The 11,851-nt window shown below is 49.6% G+C and overlaps 1 protein-coding gene across 1 annotated transcript in view; it reads left to right on the top strand.

Annotated features, from left to right (window-relative positions):
• The first annotated feature begins 9,924 nt into the window (after positions 1-9,924).
• Positions 9,925-11,851, top strand: part of LOC123055997 (uncharacterized) — a 51,399-nt gene continuing 49,472 nt past the window's right edge. Inside the window, exon 1 of the mRNA XM_044479776.1 lies at positions 9,925-9,937. Coding sequence (XP_044335711.1) covers positions 9,925-9,937 — 13 coding nt within the window. The remainder of the gene's footprint in view (positions 9,938-11,851) is intronic.

The raw sequence follows: 11,851 nt of genomic DNA, 5'->3' as shown, positions 1-11,851 counted from the left end.
AGGAACAATCTACTTCATGCTACTCTCTCCGGTTCATAATAAGTGCCGTGGTTTGTGAGATTGAGATTGGGTTTATGTATGCATGGGCGATGATGTATTGATATCGGCTGTCAAGCTCGTTATGTAATGAATATTTAAGTTGCGCGTATGAACTTTGAATTTGCAGTTTTTTTTTAATTTTTTAGAAAAGGAGAATGTACCCCGGCCTCTGCATCTGAACTATGCATGCAGCCATTTTATTAAATTATTCACAAAGACCTTACAAGGTACTCCCTCCGTCCCATAATATAAGAACGTTTTTGACACTACAGTAGTGTCAAAAACGTTTTTATATTATGGGACAGAGGGAGTAATACATAAGCAAGCCTAAAGCCAGCATCTTGACAACACCTGTCGTTACTCCTATCCCCTTGATGAAGAGGTGTCGAATGTCCAAACCTAATACCAAACAGACATCGCACCAAAGCCTACCATCTAAAGCCGGATGTCCCAACCAAGCCACAATACCTGGACTGGAGCACAGACGGTCCGGCGCACTCTCAGTGGGCACCACATGCGCTTACTGCAAGGGCCGTCACCTCCATCTTTCATCGATCCATCTTCAGAGTAGATACGGACGCATCGACTTTGCCAGGCCTCTCTGCCATCGACGTCAGACAACGTCGTCCCCCCTGCGCGAGTCCATTGCCACACATCGGACACCGAGTCTCCACGGCGCCACGCCGTCGAGATCCGCCACCCTCAGTGTGTAGGATGAAGCATCACTCCACCACATGTGCACTCGAGTCGGCACCTGCTCCACAACGATGCCTCCAGCAAGGAGCGCGATGCGAGACGTCGCCATCTTCTGATCCGATAACAGATCTAGGGTTTCCCCCGAAGCAGGCCGAAAGGAGCGAAGCGACATGCTATGACGATGCCTTCAACAAGGTAACACGCCAAGGAACGCCGCCATCGTCCGCCATGACCATAGTCGAGGCACATTCTTTACCGGTTGTCTTATCGCTCCAAACTCACCCCTGGACAAATCTAAGAGCAGACCCGCCGCCACCTCTTGGCCGGCCGCCACGACCACGTGAACGCGCAGCCTGGGCGACCGCCGCCTCTGCACCGCCTTCCTGGCCGCACCTGACTTGGAAAGCCCGACCCAGGGCCAAAGATCAGAGAAGGGATCCCCAGATCCAGGAGACTGAGCCAAGGCCGCCGAGCTGGGATAACGGCCAGGTCGCAGCCGTGTCACGCGCCACCGGAACGCCGCCGCGCGCCATCCCGCGCTGGTGGCCGCCGCCGCCCGCAGCTCCAAGCTGCTGGGATAACGGCCAGGCCGCAGCCGGCGTCAACCAATACAAGTCCGCACAGACACAATGTCGTAAAAAATCACACACACGATTGCACGAAGGTTGAGAACAACAAAATCATTCAAAGAGAGAGCGACAAACAACCCTGCCTGTTTCACCATCTCGTACTACATATTATTGTGAAATTCGTGATCCGAAATTCTCGCTCGGATCTTGCTTGATCTGTTTAAGCTGGCTCCATGGCAGCTGGCTGCTGCCATGCTTCCTGCTTTCCTCACGCGACACCTTCACCATCTCCTCCATCTTGGGAGTCAGGTACGCCCGAGCCTTGCTGCTAGTGGACGCCGAGGCCCGCTGCTGCGCGTGCGAGCTCATGCCGGCCAGTAGGCACGCGCGCCCCGCCCGCAGGTACTCCAGCGGGCCGCGCACGCAGGCGGTCAGGTCACGCAGCTCCTCCTTCGGGGCTAGATAGCAACGATGCACTGCACAAATTCTCTGACACGGCAAATATGCACACTACACAGCCCCCTCCACTTGTGATGAACTTTGAGGACAGCTTCAACCAACAAGTAAGCAGCGGAATAACACAAACAACATGCACAAGTGACACAGGATTTAACGTGGAAAAACCTCCTCAACTTGAGGAGTAAAAACCACGGCTGTGGACCGACCGGTCCACACAACTTCACTATGAGAATGATGAGTACAAAGTCTTCTCTAGAACCACTAAAGAGATTTACAACACACTCTCCACGTTGCCAACCGGCAACAGCAACAACAACCACAAGAAGTAAGATTTCAGCAAAGCAGAGTTTACACAGCTTCTGTACCCTCCAGTGTGTTGCAAACTGCTCTTAAACTGCTGAACCAAACATCACCAAATTTGGCAAACAAGTAGACACACGAGTTCCTGAGATCCCCTCCAAATTTCAGCTCAATCGGACATCGTTTACCTATCCAAACTGTTCGTCTCCCAAAACTACTCTGTTCTGAAACTGCAGCAGTCAGAGCTAACAAAACCACTCTCAAATCTGATGCTCCACTCACCCAATCCTCAGACCAGCTAACCAGATCGAAGTACTCAAAGTAAGGAAGGAGCTCACCAAGTTTGGGGTCGATCCAAGCACGTTTGAGCCTCCAACCACCAGCTTGAATACTGTCTAGTCAGATACAGCAAATCTGGATAGAACCTCTACTTCTTCTTCTTCCTCTCTCTCAGGTTGTATTTTCTCTTGTGTGCTCTCACTCTCACTCTCACGAATGGTAGCCACCACCAGCAAGGGGTGGGGTGGCTAGGGTTTTCTCCTTGCTCCCTTCACCAGGAAACACTCACAACCGTTGGATGCAGCGAAGATCAACGGCTGACATGTGTTGGACTTATGGGCTGATGTTGGGCTGCCAACACACCTCCATGTGGAGGGACTTAGCCCAACAAACTCCCCCTCCCGACATCATGGAGGGTCTCACTGCCTTCCGGCAGCCATGCCAGCGAGCCGGCGGCATACTTCAAGCTTCTTCCTTGTCACCACTTTAGTCAACATATCAGCCCCATTGTCATCGGTGTGAACCTTCTCAAGTTGCATTTTCTTGGAATACAACACATCTCGAATCCAATGATAACGGACTTCTATATGCTTAGACCTTGAATGAAAGCTTGCATTCTTACTCAAGTGGATAGCACTTTGGTTGTCACAAAACAACACATACTTGTCTTGCTTAAAACCAAGCTCACAAGCCAACCGTTTCAGCCACAATAGCTCTTTGCTCGCCTCTGTTACAGCAATGAATTCAGCTTCAGTTGTATTCAGTGCCACACACTTTTGCAGCCTGCTTTGCCATGACACCGCTCCCCCTACATAGGTAACCAAGTAACCTGAAGTAGACTTCCTTCTGTCAACATCTCCAGCCATGTCAGAATTTGAAAAAGCAATCAGCTTGGCCTCACCGTCACCGAAGCAAAGTTTCAGATTGTGCTGCCCCGAAGATATCTCAAAATCCACTTCACGGCTTCCCAATGAGGTCTTCCTGGATTGGACATAAATCTGCTCACAGTACTAACCGCATGAGCAATGTCAGGCCTTGTACACACCATAGCATACATCAAACTCCCAACGGCTGAAGCATAAGGAACATGATGCATTTCCTTTTTCTGCTCATCAGTGGTAGGACATTGCTTTCTGCTCAACTTGAAATGGGCTGCTAGTGGACAACTCACAACTTTAGCATTTTCCATCCCGAACTTCTGAAGTACCTTCTTAATATACTTCTCTTGAGACAAGTACAGCTTGTTGCAATTTCTGTCTTGCTCAATTCTCATTCCGAGAATGTTCTTTGCTGGACCTAAGTCTTTCATAGCAAAACATTTGCTCAACTCCTTCAACTTAGCAATCCTAGAGACATTCTTGCCAACAATCAGGATATCATCAACATAGAGCAATAATATGATGAAATCATCACCTGAGAACCTCTGAATAAACACACAATGGTCTGAGCTACACTTCTTGTAGCCTTGCTCCCCCATGATAGTTTCAAACTTCATGTACCATTGTCTTGGTGCTTGTTTCAGGCCATAGAGACTTTTCTTCAGCTTGCACACATAGTCTTCTTTGCCTTTCACAAGAAACCCCTCAGGTTGCTCCATGTATATTTCTTCCTCCAACTCACCATGAAGAAATGCAGTCTTCACATCCATTTGCTCAACCTCCAAGTTGAGACTTGCTGCCATGCCAAGGATTACTCTTATAGATGCCATCTTCACAACCGGAGAAAAAATTTCATCATAGTCAATGCCTTCTCTCTGGCCAAATCCTTTTACAACTAGCCTGGCTTTGTACCTTGGATGTGATGTGTGCTGTTCTTGCTTGATTCTGTAGACCCACTTATTCTTCAAAAATTTCTTGCCCTTGGGCAACTTCACCAACTCATAAGTATGATTCTTATGCAAGGAATCCATCTCTTCTTGCATAGCCTTTTTCCACTCCTTCTTGTGCTCATCTTTCATTGCATCTGCAAAGCATTCATGTTCTGAACCGTCAGATAATAACACCACGTATTGATCTGAGGGATACCTGCTGGAAGGAATTCGACCCCTGTTGGATCTTCTGAGTGGAGCAGCTGGTGGACTTTCTGGTGCTGGTGCTTCCTGCTGATCCGTATCATCAACTTCAGCATCATATTCTTGCTGCTGCTGTTGGGGAGCTTCTTCTTCACCTGTACCACCATATACATCATCATGTACATCTTCTGCATCTGCTTCAACTTGCACAGGAGCTGGAGCTGCAGGAACTGGGTCAGAATCAATCATGTCTTGCTGCTGCTGAGGAGGAACCTGCCCCTTTGTCTTCACAATATCCTCAATTGTTTGGTCTTCAACAAGCACAACATCACGACTTCTCACAACTTTCCTTGCTATAGGGTCAAACAGCTTGTAGCCAAACTCATCACCACCATAGCCAAGAAAGATACACTGTCGTGTCTTCGAATCAAGATTTGACCTTTCATCTTGAGGAATATGAACAAAGGCCTTGCACCCAAAAACCTTCAGGTGGTCATGTGAGACGTCCTTGTCACACCAGACCCTTTTAGGAACATCTCCCTGCAAAGAATAACTTGGTGAGAGATTAATAAGATAAACTGCAGTCATCAAAGCCTCACCCCAAAAGTGTTTACGTAGCTTTGCACTTGACAGGAAGCATCTAACTCTCTCCACAATTGTCCTGTTCATCCTCAAGACCATTCAGCTGTGGTGTCTTCGAGGGAGTAAATTGATGCCTAATACCTTGCTGCTTGCAATATGCATCAAATGGCCCAATATACTCTCCTCCATTATCAGTGCGAATGCACTTGATCTTCTTCTCAATTTCTCTCTCAACCAAGGCTTGGAATTGCTTGGATACACCTAGTACTTGATCTTTGGTCCTCAAAGTGAAGGCCCAAACTTTCCTGGAAAAGTCATCAATAAAAGTCACAAAGTACTTAGCACCACCAAGAGATCTTACTGACATTTTGCAAACATCGGAATGTATCAAGTCCAGCTTCTCGGGCTTCTTGTGAGGAGGTAGAGTCTTGAAGGCAACTCGGTGTTGCTTCCCTGCTAGACAATCTGAACATTTCTTGATGTGAACTCCTTTCACACTCTTCAACAATTTTTTCTTCACTAGCACTGTCATCCCCTTCTCACTCATGTGCCCAAGTCTCTTGTGCCATAGAGCACAATGGTCATCCTTCTCTAGTGCATTGAAAGAAGCACTAAAGAGCTTAGCATGAACATGATACAACACTGAGACCATTTTACCTCTTGTAACAATCATGTTGCCTTTGGTGAGCTTGTACTGCCCCTTTCCAAAACTGCTCAAGTAATCATCTCCATCAAGCAAACCAACTGAAATAATATTGAGACGAAGTGCCTCAACATGCCTCACAGATTTGAGGACTAACCTTGTACCATTTGTGGTCTCCAAATGCACATCTCCTTTTCTAATGATGGCTGGTCTATCATTGTTCCCCATCTTCACAACACCAAAATCACCTGATATATAGTTAGTGAAGAGCTCTCTGCGAGATGTAGCATGAATGGTAGCACCGCTGTCCGGTATCCAAATCATATCGTCACCATCCACAAGGTTGACGGTTTCATCAGAAACAACAGTGATCTTCTCCTCAACAGTGGAACCAAATCCGCCCTCATTTTCTTCATGCATAACAAGCATGATGTCCTCTTCTACTGCAGTAACTCGGTTGCCCTCTGTGGCACTATCACTGTCAACTTGCTTCTTCTTTTTCTTTTTGTCTTTCTTCCACTTGTCACATTTCCACTTAATGTGGCCCTTCTGATGGCAGTGATGGCACTCATAATCAGCATACTTACTTTTTGATTTGCTCCTACCTCTTTCTGCCCCTTTACCTGGACCTCTGCTCTTGCTTCTCCCCCTGGACTGAGTGACCAACACCTCTGAATGTGAGGAAGAACTAGCTTCAGCCACCTTTCTGGACTCTTCATTTAGTACCCTAGTTTTCACAAGATTCCAAGTGACAACTCCATTAGGTGCTGAATTGCAAACCGTGACCTTAAAGGTCTCCCAGCTATCCGGTAATGAGCCTAGTAGCAGCAAAGCTCTCGCTTCATCTTCAAATGTAATTCCCATTGAAGAAAGCTGATTTATAATGCCTTGGAATGTATTCACATGATCTGCAATTAGAATGCCCTCTTTGTACCTCAAGCACATCAATTGTTTGATCAAGAATATCTTGTTTGTACCTTCTTTTCGGGCAAACAGCTCTTCCAATTTCTGCCATAAGGTGCGTGCATGTGTCTCATCAATGATATGGTTCAAAACATTGTCATCGACCCATTGTCGAATATACCCACAAGCTTGGCGATGAAGTACCATCCACTGACCTTCCTCAATGCCCTCTGGCATCTCAGTGGAGAACACTGGCTTCCAGTATTCTTTCACATACAACAAGTCCTCCATCTTGCCCTTCCATGCTTGATAGTTTGTACCATTCAAAGATATCATTCTGCTGGTATTCACTTCCATCTTTTACCACAAGAAACTCAGCAATTTGCACAAGCAAACCAAGGCTCTGATGCCACTTTGTTGGGGCTGGACAGCAACAATGCGCTGCACAAATTCACCGACACGGCAAATATGCACACTACACAGCCCCCTCCACTTGTGATGAACTTGAGGACAGCTTCAACCAACAAGTAAGCAGCGGAATAACACAAACAACATGCACAAGTGACACGGAATTTAACATGGAAAAACCTCCTCAACTTGAGGAGTAAAAACCACGGCTGTGGACCTACCGGTCCACACAACTTCACTATGAGAATGATGAGTACAAAGTCTTCTCTAGAATCTCTAGAGAGATTTACAACACACTCTCCACGTTGCCAACCGGCAACAGCAACAACAACCACAAGAAGTAAGATTTCAGCAAAGCAGAGTTTACACAGCTTCTATACCCTCCAGTGTTTTGCAAACTGCTCTTAAACCGCTGAACCAAACAGCACCAATTTTGGCAGACAAGTAGACACACGAGTTCCTAAGATCCCCTCCAAATTTCAGCTCAATCGCACATCGTTTGCCTACCCAAACTGTTCGTCTCCCAAAACTACTCTGTTCTGAAACTGCAGCAGTCAGAGCTGACAAAACCACTCTCAAATCTGATGCTCCACTGACCCAATCCTCAAACCAGCTAACCAGATCGAGGTACTCAAAGGAAGGAACAAGCTCACCAAGTTTGGGGTCGATCCAAGCACGTTTGAGCCTCCAACCACCAGCTTGAACACTGTCTAGTCAGATGCAGCAAATCTGGACAGAACCTCTACTTCTTCTTCTTCCTCTCTCTCAGGTTGTGTTTTCTCTTGTGTGCTCTCACTCTCACTCTCATGAATGGCAGCCACCACCAGCAAGGGGTGGGGTGGCTAGGGTTTTCTCCTTGCTCCCTTCACCAGGAAACACTCACAACCGTTGGATGCAGCGAAGATCAACGACTGACATGTGTTGGACTTATGGGCTGATGTTGGGCTGCCAACACACCTCCATGTGGAGGGACTTAGCCCAACAAGATCTAGGAGACTGAGCCAAGGCCGCCGAGCTGGGATAACGGCCAGGCCGCAGCCGCATCACGCGCCACCGGAGCGCCGCCGCGCACCATCCCGCGGTGATGGCCGCCGCCGCTCGCAGCTCCAAGCTGCTGGGATAACGGCCAGGCCGCAGCCGGCGTCAACCAATACAAAGTCCGCACAGGCACAATGTCGTAAAAAATCACACACACGATTGCACGAAGGTTGAGAACAACAAAATCATTCAAAGAGAGAGCGACAAACAACCCTGCCTGTTTTACCATCTCGTACTGCATATTATTGTAAAATTCGTGATCCGAAATTCTCGCTCGGATCTTGCTTGATCTGTTTAAGCTGGCTCCATAGCAGCTAGCTGCTGCCACGCTTCCTGCTTTGCTCACGCGACACCTTCACCATCTCGTCCATCTTGGGAGTCAGGTACGCCCGAGCCTTGCTGTTGGTGGACGCCGAGGCCCGCTGCTGCGCGTGCGAGCTCATGCCGGCCAGCAGGCACGCGCGCCCCGTCCGCAGGTACTCCAGCGGGCCGCGCACGCGGGCGGTCAGGTCACGCAGCTCCTCCTTCAGCACCTCGCACGTCGGATCACCAGCCGCCCCTGGTGCAGACTTCTCCACGGTCTTCAGCTGAGAATCCAGGATCCGAACAGCGCAGGCGTACTCTGCCCCCTCAGCGGCTACCTGTGCGGCCGCCATGTCTTGCGTCGCGGCAAGCCGGATCCATTCCCGCTCCACCTCAATGGATGGAGCGGGGATTTCGGCCAGCTCTAGCTCCAACAGCCGCTTGATCACCGCCGCCGGTGCGGCGACGTGGGCCGCCTGCGCTGTCGCGGCGTCCTTGTAGGTGCAGCTCACCTTGACAAGGCGGGTAACCGACTCCGTGGGTCTGACTCTCGGAACGTGCATGAGCACCAAGAAGCGCCTGTCCTCCCCACCGTAGAGCTCGCCAACGTCGATGGAGGCGACACGTCCATCGGTGCCCACGTGGTTGCCGTAGGAGCCGGACTTTAACTCCAGGACGCGCACGCCACGGTGCAGGCACGTCACGGAGATGCGCGCCTCCTGCACGGCGACCGAGAGGAGCCCGCCGATGCACTGCGCGAACGACTCCTTGATCCCTGCCTGATTCTCAATGAAGGAGAAGGTGCCGCCGGTGGCCTCCGCGATGCTGTGCATCACCACGGCGTCGATGTAGGTGCCGAGACCAAACGTGTGGATCGGCCCAGGCCGGGTGCCGACGTGCATGAACAACGGCGGCACGAGCGTCATGTAGTCCTTGGCACCGCCATTCTTTATGATGCCTAGCGGGATGAACGTGTCCGCGTACACACCGTCGGAGAGAAGGATCATACTGGCGACGACGCTCTCGGCGTCCGGCGAGAACCTGGGCACCCATACGGAGGCCCTCGCCGAGGTTGGTGCCCGTCCATCGGACGACAATGCCCTCAACCGCGAGCTTGGCCGAGCCCTTCCCCACGACCGTCATACGCGTGAGAGGGATCAGGCGGGTCGCCTCCCCGAAGAAGGACACCATAGACAGGTGGTCGTCGGGGCCGAGTTGGTCGATGACGAATCCCATGGCCTGCTTCAGCAGCGCCAGCTTCTGACCCTCCATGATGCCGCTGACGTCTAGCACGGTAACGAGGTCGAGCGGTGCGTGCGCCACGTCGGCTGGCGCCCTTGCGTGCACGAGCACCGCGAACTTGTCCCGGGACGCGCCCCTCCTGAGGGTCGGGAACTCACAGTGCGTCTTGAGGACCAAACTGCCGTTGGTTGGTGCGGCCGGCGCCCCTTCGGCCCGATGCTTCAATGGCTCGACGTCTTGGTACACGGCGACCTGGGCGTATGGAGTCGGCGGCGGCGGGGCGCGATGGAGAACCTTTGTGTTTGACATCGCTCCGCCGAAAAGTTTGTCCCCGACGGTCCGGGCAATCCGATGCTCCGACGGCCTGTCGTCTTGGTACACACCAGCTAGGGCCTGCGGAGTTGTCGGCGGCGCGGCTAGACGGGGAACCTTCCTGCTTGACATGTCGCTCGATGGATAACCAACGTTTGTTGCTAGCTAGGGTTCGTCGACTGGATCGCTTATAAGATGTATGTTTGGGCCAGAGCCGCCCGAGGTTATACGGAAACAGAATCCTCTAATTTTGTGATCTTCCATGCATGCCGGAACTATCCAAAACATGTTTTCGGAGGAACAGAGAACTCAACTTATATTCAGTACTTTTTGGTAAATGAAAATTAGGGTATTGTTATGGCTATTACTGTTATATCTTTCCTAAAATCTAAAACGTGCACGCGCATTTATTGGACGAGTCAAGCGGCCGGCTCTCGACCGCACGATCGCGCCCGCGTTGGTCAGGTGCCACCTGGTCGGGATTGGCCCCGTCCGCGGTCGTGGGTGGTTTTATCCCCATCCGGACGTGAGGAGACCCACCTGTAGGTGATAGAGGGGGGTCGTGGGTGGTTATTTCGAAATCGGTGCCTAAAATCCCTCGCGTCGGTGCTCTCTTCTCATTTCATCTTCGTCTTCGTCGTCGCCAGCCTCTCCACCAAACGGGCTGCGATACGGGGAGGCTCGACGGAGTCCGCAAGTCGGCGGCGGGCTTGCGGGTGCACTAGTAAAAAACAGACCTTTCGTCTGGAACATTAGTCCCGGCCTGGTTTGGGCCCGGGACTAATGTGATCATTTGTCCTTGTCCCAATGGCTAGGAGCAGACGGGGGCACGACGACCATTAGTTCCGATTTAGTTTTGACCTATTTGTGAGTAGGGACTAAAGGGGTGGTGGCACGTGATGACCCACAAGCATATGGGATCAATCGTAGTCCTTTCAATAAGTAAGAGTGCCGAACCCAACGAGGAGCAGAAGGAAATGACAAGTGGTTCTCAGCAAGGTATTTTCTACAAGCACTGAAATAGTCGGTCATCACGTATTTTCTAGCAAGATAATTCGTAACGGACAAGTAACAAGTAGTTTGATAGCAAGATAATTCGTAACGGACAAGTAACGGTAACGGTAAATAAAGTGAAGCAAGGTAGCACAATCCTTTTGTGGCAAAGGACAGGCCAAAATGGTCTCTTATGATAAGCAAAGCTTTCTTGAGGCTGCACGGGAATTTAACCATGTCACTTTCATCATGTTGGTTTGATTCGTGTTCGCTACTTCGATAATTTCGTATGTGGGTGGCCCGGTGTTGTTCTTATTTGAACAAACCTCCTACTTATGATTAACCCCCTCGCAAGCATCCGCAACTACGAGAAAAATATTAAGATAAAATCTAACCATAGCATTAAACTTTTGGATCCAAATCGTTCACTTACGAAGTAGCGCATAAACTAGGGTTTAAGCTTCTGTTGCTCTAGCAACCCATCATCTAATAACTACTCCACAATGCATCCCCTTAGGCCCTAATATGGTGAAGTGTCATGTAGTCGACGTTCACATGACACCACTAACGGAATCACAACATACATATCATCAAAATATCGAACACATATCAAGTTCACATGATTACTTGCAGCATGACTTCTCCCGTGATGTAGCGACCAGACCTCAAACAGTCTGATCTCTGTACATCAGTGTCATCCCTGGATCGGTAATGCTGACACGCACAGTACTTGAGGATTTATAACAGAGTAGCAATCACACACTTATTACATCAAATATCTCAAGAGAGAACTTATTACAGTAATATGGCTTAAGGCCATCTAAAACGATAACAGAGGAAGGCTTGGAAGATAAAGTGAGTCCATCAACTCCAACAGCATAGCTGAGTGAAAGACAACGACCTATGGCACCTTACTCGTCGTCTGAAAAGTCTGCAACATGAAACGTTGCAGCCTGAAACGGGTCAGCACATGGAATATGCTGGCAATGTAACACATAGAGTAATGAACAGAATAAATGCTATCACTACATGCATATTTGGCTGGTGGAAAGCTCTATGGTTACAGTTTTGTAT

Source organism: Triticum aestivum, chromosome 2D (genome assembly GCF_018294505.1).
Source record: "Triticum aestivum cultivar Chinese Spring chromosome 2D, IWGSC CS RefSeq v2.1, whole genome shotgun sequence".
NCBI lineage: Eukaryota > Viridiplantae > Streptophyta > Magnoliopsida > Poales > Poaceae > Triticum > Triticum aestivum.
The sequence above is the reverse complement of the archived record's forward strand: the minus strand, read 5'-3'. Positions and strand labels throughout refer to the sequence as shown.